The 22,708-nt window shown below is 39.1% G+C and overlaps 1 protein-coding gene across 4 annotated transcripts in view; it reads left to right on the top strand.

Annotated features, from left to right (window-relative positions):
- Positions 1-22,708, top strand: part of LOC105354233 (protein piccolo-like) — a 57,220-nt gene that overhangs the window by 23,804 nt on the left and 10,708 nt on the right. For 2 of the 4 annotated variants that reach the window (XM_011476204.3, XM_011476207.3), the window contains exons 12-24: positions 1,467-2,267; positions 2,597-9,443; positions 9,875-11,433; positions 11,570-11,835; positions 12,187-13,009; positions 13,402-14,443; positions 17,239-17,265; positions 18,999-19,087; positions 19,193-19,268; positions 19,367-19,492; positions 21,361-21,469; positions 21,648-21,715; positions 21,803-22,035. In XM_011476204.3, the coding sequence (XP_011474506.2) occupies positions 1,467-2,267; positions 2,597-9,443; positions 9,875-11,433; positions 11,570-11,835; positions 12,187-13,009; positions 13,402-14,443; positions 17,239-17,265; positions 18,999-19,087; positions 19,193-19,268; positions 19,367-19,492; positions 21,361-21,469; positions 21,648-21,715; positions 21,803-22,035 (12,066 nt within the window). The remainder of the gene's footprint in view (positions 1-1,466; positions 2,268-2,596; positions 9,444-9,874; positions 11,434-11,569; positions 11,836-12,186; positions 13,010-13,401; positions 14,444-17,238; positions 17,266-18,998; positions 19,088-19,192; positions 19,269-19,366; positions 19,493-21,360; positions 21,470-21,647; positions 21,716-21,802; positions 22,036-22,708) is intronic. The other 2 variants (XM_023955901.1, XM_011476206.3) reach the window with 2 other exon arrangements.

Raw genomic sequence — 22,708 nt, forward strand, 5'->3', positions numbered from 1 at the left:
CAAGTTCAAGAACTGCAATTTGTGTTTTAACTGCCCATATTGTTGAGACTGGGGCAAATAGGAATGTAATATTTTTGTAACACATGAGTGAAAGGCCACAATCTTTACAAAAACATTTTGGATTTTTCTCATGGCTAACGTGCTGTTCTGAAAGAGGGGATCCCAAGGTACATCTGTACCAAATTTGGTGTTGTACCAAAACATGAATGATAGCTCTTTTATATGAACGCAAATATGATTAAATACGATAATTTTTTTAAAGACTTTTTACTCAAAAATGGAACATACTCCAATACATTTGACTTTTTAGAAATCTTACCACTTTTCTCCCCATATTAATTATGTACAGTAGATAATGACTTTTCCGTTTAATGTGTTTGTTTTAGCACAATACAAAAAGCTTTGTTGTTTGTAGAATCTAAAGCTTTTCATGAGAGTAAAAGGGCTTTTGTCCATCAGATGATGGTGAATATCATCTATTGGCGGTTGCTAGTGCAGCTGTTACAAAAACATAAAGATACTGTATAGCTGCATAATTGCTGTACTGTTCAAGTGTTATCATTCAAGTGGCAGACTGTTTTGATAATTTAATGACAGTGAAGAAAATCACATTGCATTTGACAGCTCAATACACTTGTTGAAATTATAGTGAAATACAACATCATCAATAGTTACCTGATAAGCGAAGGGTTGGATCAATTCCAAATAGACTTAACTGGTTTTTGGTTTGCTTTCTGCATGCTATAAATACCCAATTTTAATCATTCAAACTCTCAATGCATTAAGTCATCTTATTTTATGTTAACAAACACTATTTACTAAAGACAAAACCACAGAAAGGAATCTGTGCTTCAAGTGAACATCAATTTTATACTGAAAAAATAATTTTTAGGTTCTATGTCATGTCAAAAGACACTAGAAATTCTGACCTTAAAATAAAAATTAGAGTAGAAAGAGAGTTTTGTAGTTTAGAAGTTGGAAGGCCCATATACATATAGTTTGATTTACCAACCACAGCTGACATGTGGTCTTGAAATTTAGGATCATATTTTTGTAATCTAGTCTCAAATTGTTCTACAAACTAAAATTGTAAAGCATGTTTTCATACTAAAACCTAAAAAGCACATCTTAAAAGTAAAGAACAGTCTATGGTACTTCATTTTAGACTTCATTCTATTCAAAAACACACCTAAAGGGGCAGAAATAACAACCAAATAAACAAATGTTTTTGCTTCATTTTTTCCTTTGTTGAAAGATTATTATTTGCAACGTTATTACTATGACGTTAGCTTGAATCTTCAAAAATTGATTTATTAAAAATATTTTTTTGGAAAGAATAAAATGTCTTCAAGTATAGAGATTCCCCCTTCGTTTTAAAGTTTATTGTGCATTTTACTTATTTTAGTTTTTCCTAACTGTCTTGTCTTGTTGTTGTTGTTTCTTTTATTTCTTGTTTTTAATTACAGAAGGAATGGCTGTGTTTGACCTGCCAAACAGAAAGAACTTTAACAGGACAGCTGGGAGATACTGGAAAAGTACCAATGTCCTCCAAGCTAGAAACCCAAGCAGCACCCACTACAGAAATGGCAGATGATAAAACTGTAACTGTGAAAGCAGAGCCCACACCTAAAGCCGCAAAGCAGGAACCTTTACCTGCTCCTAAGGAGTTAGTCCAGATGGATCCCCCTTTAAAAGAAATAGAACCTGCCAAGCTGAAATCAATGGAGACTGAACCTTCCCTCAAAACAGAGGTCTTACCAGATCAGGCAGAAAGAGATTTTTTGGCAGTATCTAAAGGAGAACCTTCTACTGTGGAAATAACCCAGAAGGAGGAAAAAACCTCTGAAGTACACCGGCAACAAGATTTTACAACTGCAAAGATTGAAATGAAAAAATCTGAGAGCGAAGACGACATTAACAAAGCTCAAAACAGTACGTGTGGCCATTTAGAATCTGGAGAGGAAAAAGATGCACCTATAAGTTCAACTTTTGAAGAGAACGAGGATTCAAAAGTACCCATATCCCCTATTGATTCGGAAGTGGTAGGTTATGAAGTTGCTGCACAAGCTGAAACAAATCCAGCATACTCGCTCCCTGAAAGTGTAACTAAGGAAGTGAAGTCTGATGAACCTGGACCTCTAATGAAAACAACAGAGCATGCACAGATTTCACAGCAAGTTAATCCACATGCAATATCAGAAGAAGAAAAGCTAGAAGTGGAAATGGAACCAGTTGCAGAAATGACTAAAAGGAGTTTGAAGGTAAAGGTGAGAATTTTTTTTTTTTTTTTGGTTGTCTTGTTTTTTCATGTTTTTTTGACAAATAAGTGCTAATTTGGCAGTCTCAGACATGCATTGCTAAAAGTCATAGTTTTTTAAATTTATTTATTTATTTATTTTTAAACACATCAGAACCTTTTCTGAATTTTGTATAAAAATTCCTTGTTGCAACGTTTGCAACAAAAAGGACGTGCATGTTATAGTATCTAAACTCTTACACCTTGTGTAACACTGGCTAAGTCTGCAAGGCATAGAAATGATAGTTAAAACCGGCCAAGCTATTTCACACATTGATGTACTTTTTGTTCATTTTATAGGATCAAGAGGAAACCACTGGAGCATCTAAGGAGGAGAGACATGTTGCTGTAACTGCTGAAAAGATTCAAAGCAACGATTTAGTTGACCTTGGTAAAACAATTAACAGCAAACCAATAACAAAGGAGAAAGAGCATGATGATGATGATCAGCCCCAGATTTTACCTGTATTACAAGATCTAAGTGAGGAACAGTCAAATTATACGTGTGAAGTTGATGAAAGCATGGATGTGCCTATGATAGTAAAGGAGGTTAAAACCGAGCGAAGACGCCTAAGTTTCCAAGCAATGGAGAAAAGTGAAAGTGAACTCACAGCCTCCCCTTCCCCTGATCTCCAAAAACGTGTCATAAAGGTTAGCACTATTACATCTAGCAGTGAGGACATAAAAACTGAAAGTGCTGACTCATCTATAGACGATGATGAGTTTATTCGCAAGCAGATAATTGATATGGGAGATGATGTTGAAATGTCCGTATCAGAGGAGGAGAAAGAAAAAAGTTTGGAAATGGTCTATGCCATCAAGCCACTTGAGCTTGATAATGCTTCTATGACCGTCAGACCTCTCTCTCAAGACACAAACAATGAAGAAACTCAAGCCACACAAGAATACTTCACAAAAGCTGAAACAATGCCCAAACCTACTTTTAAGAAAGCCATACCAGTTATACGTCAAAGACAAAGCACTGATGAAGAAGTAGAAAGCATAACAGAATCTCTCTCAAAGGGATCTTCTAGTATTCAGGCATCTAGTTTTACCCCAGGATCTTCACCTACATCTGCCTCATCTCTAGAGGAAGACAGTGATGGTAGTCCTAGGAAAATCAGTGGGGATAAGTTGTATCATAAAGGTAAGCATAAGCAGCCTGCTCATTCTCTTCCCACCATTGAAGACTCTTCTGAGGAAGAGAAGATGAAAGCGCAAGGTCGATTCATCTCTCCACATGGAGATGCTTCTTCCACTGAAGATTTAAGAAAAGGCACAGATGAAAGTCTGAAAACATCTGATTCTGACTACTCTGTCAGTGTAGAATCTGAAGCGGAGACAGGAAGAGCTGTACAAAGAGGGCAAAAACCATCACCAACAGTCATACCATATTCACCATCTGATCCTTTTCAGCAAACTGAGACAGTTACAAAATCCCTAAAAAGTGCTGAAGAAACATATGAAGAAATCTTACAGAAAGCAAAAGCCATTCCAGGAGAGAGTCCTGACATTGAGCCTCTCTATGGAGGAATGGCAATAGAGGACTACCTTTATGAATCTTTAGTTGAAGAGCCTGAAATCAATTTGATTCAATCTCAAGAGGAAGAATTTCAAAATGATTCTAGTTCTCAGTCTCTCAAAAAACTAAGGTCTCCAGAAGAAGTTTATGAAGAAATGATGCAGAAAAAGAAAGAACTTTTGATGATCGAAGAAGAATTTCAACAGACTCAGTCTGCCGTGGAATTTTCTTCATCAGATGCTTTGGCCTGTGGTACTCCTTCAGCAGCAGAAACATGTGTGGTAACCATGCCTACGGAAGAGAAGCAGACTATTGAACAAACTGAACTTCCTCATTTAGTCATGGACACTTTAAGCGAACTGCCAATGAAAAAAAAGAAACGGCCTGCTCCCCCTCGTCCTTCTGAACCACCTAAGCGATCTGAAGGAGCAGTAGTTCCACCAAGCACTCACAGTGGATCTATAAGTTTTGTAAGGCCCATGGTTCCCTTAGATCCTGCACTCAGAAAAGCACTATTCCCAATACCTGACCTTAAAATTACTCAGTGCTCATCAGGAGAAGAAGAGGATGATAGTCTTGTGGATGAGTATACAATAGGTATTTCCTCTGACATTACTCCCAGTGACGACTCTGAGTCAAAAGAGGATCAGAGCATTAGTCCACCTTTGTCTGAAACCATTGAGATGGAGCCAATATGTGTGGTTTGTGAAATTCCAGAACCAAAGCCAATTCCTGCTCCAATATCAGCCCCAGAACTAACAACAACACCCTCTCCTGTGTCACCAGTTTCACCACCAACTTCACCAGCCACCCCAGATTCCAGTTTGGTGTCTAATGAAACATCTTCATCTCCATTTCAGGCTCAGACACCACTTTCATCAGATTCAACTCCACTATCTACACCAACACCTCAAACTTATTTTAAAGACCAGTCACATGCAGAAGTGGCACCTCCGTTTTCTGAAAAAGTTGCAACTTTACCAACAAGTGAAAATGAAATGCATTTCCATGGTCCAACAACTGTTGTAGTTGCAATACCAGATGTAGTGTCTGATCCAGCCAAACCAACAACTGATGTAACTAAAGTTGAGGCTACAACAAGTCAAGATAAAACTCCTACTCTCAAAGAGACATGGACTCAGCCACCCGTTGTGGTTCAAATGCCAGACTTAGTTTCATCGCCCTCTCAGGTACCATTTGATGTCCCAACTGCCTTACATGTCTCAGTACCAAGTCCAGCACTTGTTGTTGTCTCAGCTCAGTCTGCTACCCAAGTTACAGCTCCATCTGTTGTTCCCTCAATTTCAACTTTAGTTGGTGATGTCTCCTTTCCAGTCACTGTGGTGTCATGCCCTAGGCCTGTCATAGTCCAGATGCCTGACCTTGTTTCAACTACTGCTTCGATTGCTTCAGAAACCCCACATCCAATCTCAGCCCTTATAAGTAGCCCAATTCAAGCCCAAACTAGAGTGGTACATTCTGTCCCTGTACAATCAGCCATTCCTTCAATGAGCCCAGTTATAGTCCCTGCAAAGGGTCATGTTGACGAGTTACCACAGCCAGTTCCAGCATCAACTACAGTTATAAAAAAGAAAGTCCCGCCTCCTCCTCCCCCTCGATCTACTTCAGTATCTTTAGCAGAGTCTGCTAAAAACAAAGCTATGATAAAGACAATCGATGTTACAGCAACTACATCATCTCTGGAAACTACAACCGCTATCCTGCCATTGCAATCTGTAGTTGTAGACATACAACCAAGAATGGATGCTATAAAACAAGATGTTGCATCTGTACCTCAAGTAATAACTTCAGCCAGACAGGATCATGTAGTTATCAAAGTGCCAAGTGTTGAAAACAGATGCGCTGATATGCAGACTACACAAGATTGGGTTGGCATAGACAATACAGGACTCATATCTACACCTCATCTTCAAAGTCAAATAACCCCACAACTTGCTCCTGACATGCCCACTACAGTTATATCCCCACCATCTTCTAAGTTGCCAGCAGTCAAGTTGGTTTCAGGTCCACCCCTTGCTTCTAAACCCTCTGTTGGAACAAAAGCTTTCTGTAGTGAAGAAGCACTTGTTTTAGATTCAACTTCATCATTAACATCCGATCTACCAAAACCCTCAGTGTATCAGAAGCCATGTGTTTTTACTCCTGCCACATATACTATGGCTATTGCAGCATCAACATTATCTAGTTCAAACCAAAACACAAAACCTCCACCCCCCATTCCTCCTAAGCCTACATCCATACCTGCTGGACTGGTTTTTAGTCACAAGCCAGGAGAAAACATCAAACCACCACCTCCCCCTGTGGCACCAAAAGCAGCAACATTGCCCAGGACAAAACAACCTCCAAATGCTTTGTCCCTTAGCATAACAAGACCTGTGGAGTCCAAGTTGGGTGTATCATCTCCAAAGTCCCCTCTATCTCCAAGACACTCTAAATGTCTACAAACATATGTAGTTATCACTTTACCATCTGAACTAGGTTCACCAACTGAGACTATAACAGTCCAAGCACCAGTGAGGCGAGGCTCCATCCCATCTTCGACAGTGTCTGTTGAACAAACCATCTTATCAGAGCATAAAACACCTGCTGAGGTGTTTACAGCACAGGCTACAGTTAGGAGGACCTCTGTTCCTTCTGTAAAACATCCACCTTCAAATACTGTGGCCCCAAATGTGGCAATGGAGCAAGTAACAAACACTAATGAAATGGAGGTGAAATTGCAAGCAAGGACAAAGCCACTATCCTCTGCTGTGCAGCCACAACTGCCTTCAGTTAACATTGCATCAAGGTCATCACCTCAAGACAACTCGATTCAAGCACACCGTGTACCTTCTCCAATAAAGAGACCATATGCACAGCAAGAACTGACAGGTACTTCACCATTATCAACTCCCCAAACAGTATCAGAGGTCATCACAATGCCAGCAGATCCAGATGTTTTTCATCAACCACAAATATGCCAAGAATCTTCAAAAAGGGAGCCTACACCACTTTATCCTCAAGAGTCAAGTACAGTGAAAGAAACTGAAACTATACCTCAGTTAAACCTACGGGAAGAGGTATATTCTCAGACAGCAAAACTAATGGCAGCTGTGCAGCCACAGTCTCTGACAAAAGTTGTTACTGTACCACTGCAGCCATCAGGACATTTAGACACTCCAGTTTTGCAGAGTGATGCAGATCAAGGAGACAAAAATGTTGGTTCTCCTGAAATTCTATTACAAAAACAATTCACAACAGAAAATCAGGATATACCTACTCATGTGATTGTTACAGAAGACATTCAAGTAAGATACCAAGTACAAGAGGATACCCACATACTCACAGAAAAGTCCCAAACAATATGTTTAGAACTGGCAAAACCCACACAGCCAGAAGTGATAACTGTTGGTAACAATGCTAGCACAATTTCTGATTTTTCATTTGCACCCCAATTTCTTCAGTCATTTGAAAATCAATCTATAGTCCCTGAGCAAGTTTGCACTCAGCAATCAAATCTACTTTCAGATGAAGTATTGCTCCTTACTGACGCTGAAATACCCACACGGGCCATTTCAACTGACTCTAGCCCTGAAGCATTAGAGGTAGCAGTGGTACATACAGCATCTCATCCTCAAAATGTTGTAGCTGAAATTACACCAACACCTTTTGTGACTGAGTTATTGACTCAGCCTAAATTTGATCAGGTAATGACTCCAACAACCACTGAAATAGCCCCAACATCTCTCACCATGGAAGTACAACAAGATTCAAGACGTCCAAGTGGGGATTCTTTTATTTATATTGCAGATGATAACAAAATGATTCCATTGTCGATGATGTCCCATGCAGTACCACTGCGAGAGGTCATAACAATGACGCCTGAACTTGAAATGCCCACAAAGCTCACAACAAACGAAACTGACCTAGGAACAGCTTCAATGCCATCATCTGAGGGGCTGCCTCAGACTGTGGTAGATATGCCAGTACTTAAACATGAGGAGACTACCTATACTAGGAGGACATCAATTTCATCTGCGGTACAACCATCATACATATTGTCTGATGGATCTGCCTGCCCTGCTGAATATGAAATGCCTATTCAAGTTATTACCACTGAAGCCTTTGCAGCAAACAGGAGAGAATCCTTAACAATGCAACCACCATTAGCTTTTGCACAAGTACCAAATATAGCTGCAGAGAAAGATTTCCTTATAGATAACTATACTTCCCAAGTTCCTTACATCAGTGAAACTGTTCCTAATCCTGATCATGAACTACAGGAATTAAGATATTCTGTTGAATATGATCACCCTGCAGAGATAATGACTACTGAGGCATATGCCAGGAGAACCTCAGTGCCCCCTGTGCGGGAAATTTCACAGGGTGTACCTGTGGCTCCAGTTACAATTACTAAAATTCAACAAGAATCAATAGAAAGTCAAGAGATCAGAGGACCGGAAAAGGTTGTCTCAAGTATGAGTCATGTGTATTCTTCAATTTCTACCTCAGCACAACCTCCTAAAAGTTTACCAAGCATGGTTACTCAAGTGGTTACCACAGAAGTCCAAAGGACCACAGTTTCTGTTGTGCATGAGAGACTTCCACAGGCTCCCCCATCAAGTGTAGAAATTACAATACAACCAGACTTTTCAAAAGTCCAATTTTTGTCCAAACAAAATGGCAAGACATTCTATCCTGGTGATGTCATTGATTTACGAACTGTTAAGGATGGCATAAAGATGACAGAGCAAGGCATGGACCTAACTTCTGAGTCAGATTGGCAGTCTTTTTCAAGTGACTCAAGTGGACGTCAAATCACAGCTGTTCAGCCTGAGATAGTAAATCTAAGTGCAGAGGTTACTCCTGTAACAACTCTCTCTGTTGTCACAGACAGCATCACAATAGTTACGTGCACGGCTACTGTTGCTTCATATAATACCCCAGCAGAAAAACCACTTGATTTGCAAGGTCCTGTTACCTCATTACCTCTGCCTCTTACCACATACAAACCATTTGAACCATTAGCACAGATTGTGTATAGGCCTGTAAAGCCTCAGCCTATTGTAAAAGCTGTACTATCTACAGACCAGGAGACTCCCATCAATCTATCTTTTGAAAATCTTGTTTCCAGTGGAGGAAAACTGCCGGAAATGTCTGCTCCTATTAGTGTTAGCAGTGAAGGTATTATTACCTTCGAGGCAACAGGAGCCATGGATTTGTCAAAATACAGACCAAGGAGAAGTTTGGTGGCTATATCTGATACAAGTCCAGGAGTGGTGACCACTGTTTTAGAGGATGATGGAATTCCAGTGGACCTTACAGCTAACAGTAGGAGTGTTTGCTGTGACGTGATATACAAGTTACCATTTACAGGAATCTGCAAAACGCAACCTGCTGTTACTACCCAGCCTGACAGCAATTTTGGAAACAGAGATGACCATTTTCAAAATGTTAATGCTGGACTATATAGCATTAATGGAACTTATGGTATCAAAGCACCAGTCTCTGAAATAAATCTTACACCTGGAGGAAGATCTCTGCGTGATCTCAAGAATAATTACGACTACATTGGCAGATCTTCGGACGATGCTGTAGACCTTACTGCTGCCAAATTTTCTACTGGTAAGTGTTTGCATTTGATGTTTTTACATTTATATTATCATATTTTACTAATTTATTTTTATTATTTACAAATTTGGCATTTTATTCAATATGCAACGCTTTACTGTTTTTTATGTATACTTTATTTCCAAGTAATAAACATGCAATGTGTCTTCATATTTTTTTTAAATTTTGCTTTGTTTTTACAATGCATGATTTTGTAAAACATTTAATATTTTGTCTTTTTTTCTTTATACAGATGCATGTGTGTGCCTGCGTGTACTCCCTCATTATTTTGGTTTTGCATCTTGCTAGCCAAAATTACCACATAAATGCATGGAGCTTTTTTTAACTGCATGGCAATTTCAAAACTTACCCTTACATTTTGTCTCTAAAATTAGTAGTTTTAAAAAAATAAAATAAAACCCTTGCCTTTGGACTTCTTGTGATAGGTGAAGCTCTGGACTACACTAGCAAAGCTGCCAGAGTCCACACTTCAACAATCCCTGCAACATACTCCCAGGATCCCACTGATGGCTTTTGTGTAAACAGTACCCTCAAAGCCTCTGATGGACTAGTTTATTCTTCAGTAGCTGCACCTGTTCTCTCTACTTGTGCAATTACAACTCAGCCAGGTTCCATCTTTAGTGCTACCTTGACACCTACATCAACAGTTCATTACCACTCACTATTAAATCCATATGACTTTATTCCTGTTGCAAACCCAGGACAGATTATACCTTATGATACAGGTCTACCTAAGGAGCTTTTACCAACAGCTTTAGCTGATATCCTAACCGGCTATCCAGAAATGTATTCAGACACAACATTAGAGGCAATAGCTGCTTCACTAGATGCGCTAGCATCTTCCTCAATGTTCCCAGGATTAGATAACACCAAGATGGCCCAGTACCAAATGGAGAGGGAATTTCTAGAACTAGAGAAGCTTAAACAGCTATGCCTTGCTGAGGAATTAGAATGGGAAAGGCAAGAAATCCAGCGATACCGGGAACAAGAACAACTAATGGTCCAAAGGGAGCTTGAGGAACTTCAGGCTCTGAAACAGCAACTTCTTCTGCAGCAGGAAGAGGAGCACCATGCTCACATGATGGCCCAACAGGAGACCTATGCTCAGCAAAAAGAACAATTGCAGCAAATCCAACAACTTCAGTTGCAACTCCAGCGGCAATTAGATGAACACTATGGTACCACTACTAAAACAAATCTTTTAGAAGCTAAATATGCAGGAGTAGGAGATAGTGGTCAGTATTGGCCTGTCAAAGACGAGTCTACAGCTCCAACTTCAGGATCACTTGCAGAGGACAACCAGTTTAGCCAAGTGAAGCTTCAAACTAGTCAAAACACTGTAAAGAAAATACCTGATAGTGGATTGCAGACAGATGATGAAGACTCTGGAGAGAAGCAACATGTCGGAAGAAGAAAGAAGAGTAAGAGAAATATTGATACCTCAGCTCAAACTGATGATGAGGAAGATCAAGATGAGTGGGATGCCCCCACCAAATCCCGGCGACGAATTCGAAAGCACAGCAGTGATGGAAAACATGGCTCTAAGGTGTCAAGTATTGCAATCCAGACTGTGGCAGAGATATCTGTCCAGACTGACCACTCTGGGACTATCAAACGACCCAATGTACAAATGGACACCAAAGTAGAAATTATCAAGCATATATCAGCTCCAGAAAACTCCCATAAAGGTGGCAGTCTAAGCTGTCAGACAGATTCAGACAGGAGACAAATGCCCATTGAAGTGGGCTACAGCACTCAACTAACAGCCGAAGTCCCCTCTAGGTCAAAAGTCCTTTATTCTCAAGTCTCCCCCCTGTCTCCAGAGAAGTCATATGGAGGACAGAGAATGCTTACTGCTGACCCAACAAGATTTTCTTCTGCCCCCCGTATATTGAAAAGTGGTCAAAAGTCTCTCTCTGATCCCAAGTCCCTTAGCACTTCCACAGAAGACAGGATGGGTGGATACTATGCGGACAGCTACTCAGTAAGTTAATGCTGTGATAACTTACACATTTTCAAAATATTTCAAGTACAAATGTTGAATGCTAACTGGTCATCAACTGTTTTTTTTTTTTTTTTTTTTTTTTACCAATTTGTTATTTATTTATTTTTCAAAACAGAGCCGGGGCACTTCCTCTGGTACAGGTAAGAAAGTCAAGCGAACACTGCCAGAACCCCCTCCAGAAGATGACCCTTTATCAAGCAGGTCAAGCTACAGCACCAACTCTGCTCGTCGACGCCTGGCCCGTAGTACGACAATGGCCCGAGCAAAGATTTTGCAAGATATAGACAAAGAGCTTGACCTAGTGGAGAGAGAATCCTCTAAACTTCGCAAGAAACAAGCTGAGCTAGATGAGGAAGAAAAGGAGATTGATGCCAAGTTGCGGTGAGATGCTAAACACTACCATGGACACCTTTACATAAATGTTTTAGATTGAACCCCTCATTTCAGATCTTGTGACATTGATCCACAACCAATCATTCATAAGTTTAAGAAAAGATGCCATTGCATTCGACCATCTTGAGCTTTCAGTGTTATTTCATCTGCATGATTCCCTTCTTACCTTAATAGCTTATGGGCTAAAAGACTGCCTTGACAACATTCACTGAGACCTCTCCACTCTTAGACATAGTAACAGGTACAAATGTGTGAAAAACATGAACACCATTAAATTGTCTATTGCAATGAAAATATATACATAAATTTTGGAATTGTAAGATTCTCTTTTCATTTTAGGTATTTGGAGATGGGTATAAACCGCAGGAAGGAGGTCTTATTGAAGGAAAGAGAGAAGAGAGAGAGGGCCTATCTCCAAGGGGTGGCAGAGGAAAGAGACTACATGTCAGACAGTGAAATTGGTAATATTAGAGAGACCAGGGGAGATGGTCTTGAACGGCCACGGACTGCTCCCCAATCAGAATTTGACCAATTTATCCCTCCACAAACCGAGGCTGATTCCCAGTACAATACACTTACCAGTCCTTACTCTCCCTATGGTCAGTATGTTTCTCAGACTCCAACCACCAGCCATTACTCTCAGCCAAGCGTATATCAGCAGCAGTCCCTTTACCATCAACAAGTGTCTCCTTACCCAACGTTATCACTCTCTCATGGTCAACCTGGTAGCTACCAGCATGCTCTACTGTTGCAGCAGGGAAAGCATAGACAAACCACAATGTCTGATTTAGAGTCTAAAATTACCTCCAACTATGAAGTGATACGCAACCAACCTCTGCTTATTGTACCATCCTCCACAGAGAGTGGCTATGGGGTGGCTCAGTTGGGAAGCAAGTATGGCAACCTAGACTTACGGGTAGGACTAGAGGAAAGAAGCATGGCCTCTAGTCCCATGTCCAGCATATCTGCTGATTCCTTCTATGCTGACATTGACCACCACAATGCTAGAAATTATGTACTGATTGAGGACATAGGTGAGCTTACAAAGACATCAACAGGACTTGGCAATACTGCCCTAGGTTCTGGATTTTCCCTTCCCGATAAGGAATTAGCCAAGGCAGACCGACTACTCAGGGCAGCAGACATCAGGCGCACAGCAGAGGTAAGTTTTTTCAATTGTATGATATTCTGTAGTTCTTGCCAATTTGTTTGCTTTTTTTTATAGTCATGCATGGGACCACAAATAGTGCAACAAATTTGGAATGATGTATTGTATGAAGAACAAATCATGTTGAGAGGTAAATTAAAAAGTCTTTAATAACTGTAGAAATTTGAAATGTTTATTAGGTAAGCGTATTTGCCAAGGCCTATGGTGTCCAAAAACATCTTTGCTTACCATACTATGGACAGGGAGTTATAGTTCTGACCCAAGGAATTTAGCATTCTGTTCTTTACATGCAGCAATTGTTCATATTTTAACACATAATATTATATTTTAACTTGTAAGTTTTTACTAAAACTAAACCTTAATACTGTTATTTTTTTCCTTTACAGGTGGCGGATTTTTTAGGCTCATCTTGTTATGGTAAAGGAGAAGATGACCGTATGGAAGAACCTTATGAGCTGAAGCTGCTGAAGCAGCAAATCAAACAAGAGTTCAGACGAGGAACTGAAGGACTAGAACATTTAACCGGCCTGAGCTCAGCTCAGTATGTCCATAGTGATAGCAGTTTTCGCCACTTCCCTAAAGGAGAAAAATATAGCATTGGCAGACTTACTCTTGAAAAACAGGCTGCAAAACAACTTCCCGCAGCTATGCTTTACCAGAAACAGATGAAGAACAAAAAGGCCTTAATAGACCCAAAGGCTATCACAAAATTTTCCCCAATTCAGGAGAGTAGGGACCTTGAGCCGGATTTTGGTAGCTACATGGGAACCGGGACCTCCTCTGTGTCTAGTCTGGCAGCTAGGGCTAGGCTACTACAGGATGAAATTACTTTTGGACTAAGAAAAAACTTGTCTGAACATCAAAAGTATTTGGGCTCTTCACTTGGGGCCAACCTTTCTGGTTCTCTAAACCTTGGACACTCTCTTGGTCTGGGATCCAATATTAGGAGCATTGCTCAGGATGATGGTACGTATCCAAGTGGAACACGTTCTCGTCCCTCCTCTCGACCTTCGTCCCGCCCTTCCTCTGTCTATGGTTTGGATTTATCTATCAAGAGAGACCTGTCCAGTTCCTCACTTAGACTGAAAACAGACAGTGAGACTTTGGAGACAGCCTTTGCTCCTGGAGTCACAAGAGCAAAGCCTACCAGTTTACCTATCAGCCAAAGCCGGGGTCGTATCCCCATCATTGCTCAGAACTCTGAGGAGGAAAGCCCTCTGAGCCCAGTGGGGCAGCCAATGGGTATGGCTCGAGCTTCTGCAGGTCCTCTCCCACCCATATCTGCAGACTCAAGGGATCAATTTGGGTCTAGCCATTCTCTTCCAGAAGTACAGCAACACATGAGGGAAGAATCTCGGACACGTGGCTATGATCGAGACATTGCATTCATCATGGATGACCTGCAAGGCGCCATGTCTGATAGTGAAGGTAAATGGAACCTTAGACTTTTGCAGCAGCTCGACTACATCGACCTGCTTTACATGCATGCAAGTGCTAAACCCTATTATTGACTTTGTTTTCCTCAATTGTTGGTGTGTTAATTACTATTGGTTGTTCCTTGCTGTTTCCCTTTGTCACTGTAAAATCTTTCTTTAGATGTTTTGCATGTCTACTTTTTTCTATCTTTTTATACATATTTCACCGATGCATAATACTCTTGACTGGAGTTTATGTATGTCATTTATCAGTTCTGTTTCGACCTGTTCTGTGATATCTCACTAGCACGTTTTGTTTTACAATGACCTAATTCCATTGCGTTAAAATATTATTTTTAGTCTTAAAAGACAATTTTTGCAGATTTGTTAAGCATCAATGCTGTTCATAATAGAGTTGCCTTAATTTAGGAAAGACCAATCATTTTGAAAGAATATTGAAACGGGTTCTAAAGTCCACACTTTCTGCAGGCTTATAGATAATGAAATAAGGATTCATTTCAGTAGTACTACATAAATGAATCGCCACTGTTTTCTGAAATATGTCCAATAAACACATAGTTTCATCCAAAAATGTTATTTTTTTTGCTCATGCAAAAATATGGATAAAACTTTCAACTTATTTCATGTTAATAATCTATAAAGTGTCTTAACTGAAGCTGCAAAATATGTAAAAATCCTTGTGACACAAAAGGAAGATATCTATAAAAAAATGAGCTATTGTTTCAGACCAACATTTGTACTTTTGATTTATGAATGCCTTTGTCTCTTTTGTGGATCTTGATCTATTTTAACATTGTACAGATTCTGCAGAGGCAGTCACAGTTTTTAAAATGTGTTTTTACTTCTTTAGTTCATGACATAATAATATTAGTTTAGGGTTCTTTCAAATGCAGTCTGCTCTGTGTCAGTTCAATATTACGGTGGCCCAGAAGGGTCACAACACAACACATTAAGTTTATACACAACACACTAACTTTACACATAACACATTAACTTTACACACAACACACTAACTTTACACACAACACACTAACTTTACACACAACACACTAACTTTACACACAACAGATTAACTTTACACACAACACATTAACTTTACACACAACACATTAACTTAACACACAACACATTAACTCACAACACAACACCATAACTCACAACACAACACAATAACTCACAACACAACACATTAACTCACAACACAACACAATAACTCACAACACAACACATTAACTCACAACACAACACATTAACTCATGGCCCAGAAGGGTCACAACACAACACATTAACTTACCTCACAACACATTAACTCACAACGGAAGTAAAGCAGCAATTGAAGTGCTTTTATTCTGAAATTTCTACTGGGCTGAGCAGCTAACTACCTAACAGAAAGTAATGTCACAGTGAGCTGTGGAGGGAGCTGCACGCTCGCTCCTCTCCTCTACTTTTTTCCGCACCGTCCTCTCACACAGGCACGTGCAGTCCCCAACACACACGCACACACAGGACAGAGCGGAAAAAAGGAGAGGAGAGGAGCGCGCGTGCAGCGACAGAGGGGGGTGTCAGAGCGGAGGGAGGAGTGTGTGTTCATATTGTGTGTGTTTAGAGGAAGGAGAACCGTAGTAAAGACAAAGTTTCTGGCAACACTGCTGCTAGCTTCTCTTGTAGCAATAACATGCTCCCTCCACAGCTCACTGTGACATTACTTTCTGTTAGGTAGTTAGCTGCTCTGCCCAGTAGAAATTTCAGAATAAAAGCACTTCAATTGCTGCTTTACTTCCGTTGTGAGTTAATGTGTTGTGAGGTAAGTTAATGTGTTGTGTTGTGACCCTTCTGGGCCATGAGTTAATGTGTTGTGTTGTGAGTTAATGTGTTGTGTTGTGAGTTAATGTGTTGTGTTGTGAGTAAATGTGTTGTGTTGTGAGCTATTGTGTTGTGTTGTGAGTTAATGTGTTGTGTGTAAAGTTAATGTGTTGTGTGTAAAGTTAATGTGTTGTGTGTAAAGTTAGTGTGTTGTGTATAAAGTTAATGTGTTGTGTTGTGACCCTTCTGGGCCACCGTACAATATACCATTCAGTCACTGTGGGAATTGTTCAGAATTTTCCATACATTTATTTCTGCTGTAGCATTATGCTTCTGTGTCTCAGTTATTGTTTTGTAAAATCTTTGATTTTTCTACAACTCTTTTTATCATCCCTGCATGTTGTGTAAACATTTGTTTCCATTTCCATATTAATAAACCTATTTTGGCTTGCTGTTTGTGGATGTCTCATTGTTGTCTGAGACATCCATTTTTTTTGAATGATTAAAAGCAAACATCCACATAATTTGTTTCCATATTTTCTGAGTTTAGATAATTTAAATCAAAGATGGGCATATAAAATCAGTGTAAAAAGTGTTTTAAAAATTTAAATATGAAAACAGAAAATGGATTTAACTGTTCATTTTTTTCCCAATGTCATTGGTTCAATATACTTTTTAAATACTTTTTTGTATTTTCGGAATTTTTTTTGACATTTTAAAGTGTCAGTTTCCCTTGAAAATAGTTTTATGTAGATTTGTTTTCTTCAATGCAACAAATGTGCTTTTTGTCATGTTTGCTGATTTTTATTTTTTTTTCGGACTAGATATGAAATTCTTAAACACAAGATTTAACGTTATTATTAGTGCATGAGCTGTAGTTTAGCATACACAAAACATATAGTTGTAGCAACTTTTTGTGCTTTGTGAAAAAGATGCATGCCATAAACACATTTCTGAAAAAAGGCATCTAACTTTTTACCCCAGCTGGAGGCCAAAACTGGAATATAGAAGGTGAGAGAGCACTGCAGTTCCATGTAGATGCATAGAAACTGTTGCTCCCATGCTGCACATCATGATTCTGGCTGATTTAGTGAACATACTAGGCTCATTCTGGAATGACCCACATCTCAGTAGTCCACAATGCCATTTAGTATATCAGTGGAAAGTGACATGTTAGTTCCATTTTGAAATGAACCATAGTGAACTCAGTTACATATCACTCAGAAATGTTTGCTCTGTGCTTCTGTAAGCATATCAGATCCATTTCCAGTATTTATGTTCATGCACTGTAAAAGTAGCACAAGTAAATAATGTTTATATTATTCATAAGTATTATCATTAAAATATATTTTCAGAGTGCCGTTCATTGCTTACTGCTAAACATGCTGCAGTCCATTTCCTGTCATCAGTGGTGCACCTTTCTTAAAGGATCTCTGATCAAACAGATCAGGCAAATCTCTTAACAGTCCAACGGCATCATAGAATAATATAAAACACTAAAAAACATTGAAACCTTTTTTTTTTTTTACACAATCTTTCAGGATAAAATAAATATAGCCTAATGTTTGGCACAGTTGTTCATTTTTATGTCAGTATTTTACAGTAACAGAATATTCTAAACAAAAAACACAGATCAATATTTGTAGTGGTGCAGATAAAAAAAAGAATATATGTAACAGTTGATTATAAAAGCAACGTTGACCAAAAAATTCAAAAAAAATATATTTTTTAAATTGTTAATAAGTAAAACTTATTCAAAAGTTCAAAAATACAACTCTAAAGCAGATCGGACTTGATTTTTTTTTCCACACTATTTTTATAAATATGTAGGGAATTTCCTTGTATGCAACTTCAGGAAAATGACCAACTATAGCACAGAGATGCTTTTCTGATCTTTGAAGGACAATAGAAAATGTGCTTACAAGCAGAAAAATGTCAGGAGTAAAAAAATGTTTCAGGCACTGAAGAGCCCCGCCTGCTGTTTTGAGCTGTCCCGCGGCACACAATGTGAGCAGAATATCTGAAGCCAATAATGCGATCACAGCTACATTTGTGTTCTTCACTGTAAACTTGCATTGCCCACAGTAGAAAATATTCGAAGCATTGGGAAAAGGAGTAACAACAGAATAAAAAAGTAAAAGGCTTCAGAAAACAATATGTTATGGGAATGTGAAAGACTTCTCAGAGGACATTCTGGATTTTTTTAAGCTATTAGTGTAAATCGTTTTTTTATAATGTTGAATATTTTCTGACCCACAAAGTTGGAAATATGAAAAAATAAAGCTTTGGATGCATCCATATACTAGAAAAACAGTAAAACAAGGATGAAAACCATATGTTCTTTCCCAAGCATTGTTGTAGTTTGAAAACTATATTTTGTTTTTTTAATCTTGTCCTTCAAAATTGGACCCCAAAATTGCATCGGTAAAAAAAAAAACTGTAAAAGATTACTTCAAAAATATCAAGAATCTCAAAATCTCTTAATAGGATAATAGGCTAAATAAATTGTACTTGTGTGCTTCCATTCCAACAGAGGATAGATCAGAGATCTTCCTTCATTTAACATAAATGAGGGTAATGTAAAAAATAAAAGATGCAAACAAGAGCTTTCTTATTGTGGTTGCTGGGCTGAAGTCTGTCAGGCAGTCATCATATTTAGAGCAGAGATTTGCCAAGACTTTTTAATATTATTAGTGCATGTTTGTGCACACTGCACTTAACCATTGTCCTTCCTATCTATATAGCCTATCATCTGCGAAGAGAGGACACAGACTGGTTTGACAAACCAAGGGAAGGACATCCTCAAAGCGGACACATGTCAGATCCCAGACAGGTGTGACTGAAAATGCTACTTTTATTCTTGAAGATGTGATATTTTTTAGTCTTTTCTGCTTTTCTCCTTTCTTTTTATTAACTGGTCTGATGAATTCTCCATCAGGTTAAACTGGTTCCCTATGCTTTCCCTCACACTCGCATCAAGCTTAAGAGAGACATGAAAGACACCAGTGTATCAGGTTTGAAGCAAATAGTTTCACATGCTCTCTGCACATATTGGTCAAGCAAAAATGTTTCTTTTTCGCCCTCTTTAAACCGTGTTGCAACTCCTTCTTAGGAAATGGACTAGGGATCCGTGTGGTGGGGGGGAAGCAGATTCCGGGATGTCGTGGAGAGATTGGAGCCTACATTGCGAATGTTATCCCTGGTGGTGCGGCAGAACAGATGGGAAAAGTTGTCGAAGGTAAAAACAGACTATAGACAGGCTCAGAAGACTGCTGTCACCATTAGCAGTATCATCTGTTTTTGTCTGCTTTTAGTTATTAAGATGTTTTGGCTTACATGAACCCATATACAGTGTGTGTTGCAAACTGACTTGGGAGTTTGGAGTTATATGATGTATAAAATGTCCATTCATTCCTAAATCATCTTTTAACCCCCTTTTGTCCCTTTTGGGGTTGCAATGCTGCCGGAGCCTATCCCGGCCACTCGTGGGTGAAGGCAGGGGGCATCCTGGACAGGTTTCCAGTCTGTCCTAGGGCCACATATCACACAATTAACCTATAAAGCGTGTTTTTGGACGGGGGAGAGAAAACCCATGGGGAGAACATGCAAAATCCGACACAGAACCGGGGGGTCTCTTGCTGTGAGGCAGGAGTGCTAACCACTGTTCCACCATGAAGCCCATGTTTGTCCATTCGTCTGAAATCGAACGAAATTGTCTTTTCCACATGAGCCACAGTAGAAAAGCAAATCACCTGTCAAAAGTAACAATCAATTTGTAGTGATGAGCAGAAGTCGCTCAGCACTGAAGGAGTCAAATAGTAATAAATAAATAAATAAATAACAATTCCCTTTTATTTTAGCTAATACAATAACTCGGGCTACTGTAGTAACTTTGTGTGTAGCAGAGAAAAAAAATCTTTATTTTTATTAATTTGATAACTTAAAATAAGTTGTGAATATCACAAATATTTAAAAGAAAGGCTCATTGCAAATTTATTTATAAAAGAAAATGCTGCATTCTAAAATTAAACAGTATTTTTAAATGGGCTCCAGTCTGAGTTTTGCACTTTACCCATGATGTAGTCCACTTCTTATCCACTAATAACTGTCTGACATGAGAGAAAATCTGTACAAGAACAAATAATGTTGCTTTAATATTCTCTCTTACTTTATTAACACCTCACTTTTAACTTTCAAGACAGCCAAATGCCTTTGCAGATAAGAATACCTGATAAAGAGCAATTTAATATTTTGATGTATGCTCAGCTGCCTTAAAAAAAAAGCTAAAGAACGCTGAAGCATCTGACATTTTTATCATTTGTGTCTGTTAAAACAGTTTTTTTTAAGGATAAACAACACAATGAACCCAAACTGCCCTCTAGGTCATCCCTTTCTCAAATTCCAAACAAGATACAACTGATTTATTTATGACACCTGCTGTCAAACATACATTCCTGTCTAAAAAATACAATATAAACATGAACTAAGCCTTAACAAAAAATGTTTGTTTCAGTCAGTAGACGTGAACTTCATTCCAAATGGATATATTACAGCTGCCTTTGTGTCAGTCACGCCTCATTGGCTGACACATGACACACAAACAGAAATCATTCTCTGCATCAGTGGGCCGGATTATATTTAGCAGCATTATGACCACATTACATCAAACAGAGCAGTAAGGGAGCCCTCAAAAACTCACCTCATCAGTTTATACTCTAAATTACTAGAAGTAATATTTTAGCTATGGAAAAGAAAGATTAGACTGTCATGCATTTCATCACATTGCATGAGGGATAAACAGTCAGACTGATTTACTCTTAGGGGTGTCATTGCATTTTAACTATGCAAATGTGTTGTTTATGCAAGACTGAGAAGTGATGGCAACAGAACATGCCTTCTGGTCTTGTGTGAAATGAAATGGGATGGTTGCCTGTTTTGTAAGACAACAGAAAAGGAAAGCTAAAGAGAAAAAGTTGCACTTAATCAATAAATCTTGATTCTCATGGCATGTTTTTCTATATGATTAATGTTGTTGAGTCTGTTTTGACAGGAATGTTTTATCCAGGAGTCAGACAGACTTCTTAGTCTCTTTTTGCTATTCCACAGGAATGCAGGTGCTGGAGTGGAATGGAGTCCCTTTAACAGGAAAAACTTATGAAGAGGTGCAATGCATCATGGGTCAGCCATGTGCAGAGGCGGAGCTCTGTCTGAGACTGTAAGTAACATCTGTCATCATTTATCTCCCTGTCTCTCTGAAACTCTTAAGTGTTTAGTTGCAATATGGCAACTCAACCCTGTCATAATGTTATCTCCTCCTTTCTTCTCATATTTATTCTCCATCTGACTAACCCTTTTGTTATTTCATTTGACCTGTTTTCTCTACATTCCATTAGTGACCTAAACATGCTGTCTGACCCTGAGCAACCACAAGCCCTGGAGTATCACATCCAGCTAAAGACAGGTACTTAAAAAGATTGGATGATGAGAACCTATGTATCCGTGCATTTGAGTATCTGTATGGATGAACTCGCTGTACTACACAAATTAGGTGGTCAGCGTTCCCCAGGGGTTGATCCTAAGCAGCTGGCTGCAGAGCTGCAGAAGGTGTCACAGCAACAAGGCCCTGGCATGACTGGGACTGGACCAGGGGGGTTAGGAGTCCTCTCTGCCCTGGAGCGTTCTGCCCTTCTCCACTCTGGTCCCGGGTCAGCTGCCTCCAGTGGGGTCCCAAGCCCAGGCCAGCCTGCATCTCCTGCTATCAACAAAAAACAGCGACACAAGGTAGCTGGTTATGTTCTTAGCACATTGTCTTATTTTAGACAGCTATGGGTCATTTTAACTGTGGAAGGAAACATTATAAAACATACAGCTCTTCCATTTGTCAGAGGTTAAGATGTGAAATAAATCTGGCTTTATATAATTAAAAAATTTTATGATTCTGTTTAACAGCAGTCACCAGAGCCTTGAATGACCTATCATGCAGCCTTAGCTTTTTCAATCAAACACCAGTAAAAGGAAGGTAGATGTGGAGGTCACGGGGACTGTGTTCATCAGAGAGTGACAGGATAATTATGGTGGAACAAGATTATAGAGCAGCACAGTTCTTGAACTTTCGAAAAAGTCATTCCATGAAGATGATGATGATGTGAGCAAAATATGAAGAAGTGGCAACATGACAAATAGTGGAAGTTTGTTTGGATTTCATTTAATGCATAGGCGAATAATATCATTCATGCTAATTCACCCTGCTGAAAAAAAAAGATTAAGTCTTTCTTAATGTTTAAAAATTCACAAGGGGATTTGTCAAATAAATTACACTGTTCACTTCCAATTTCTCCCAGGCTCGTTAATTGAGTCTAAAAAAAAATCAACATTTTCTTTACACAGACAGCAGATCCATTACTTAAGTACAGTTTAAAGCTTTTTTCCATGGCTTCAGTCTAAGTTTTGCATG

Source organism: Oryzias latipes, chromosome 6 (genome assembly GCF_002234675.1).
Source record: "Oryzias latipes chromosome 6, ASM223467v1".
NCBI classification, from domain to species: domain Eukaryota; kingdom Metazoa; phylum Chordata; class Actinopteri; order Beloniformes; family Adrianichthyidae; genus Oryzias; species Oryzias latipes.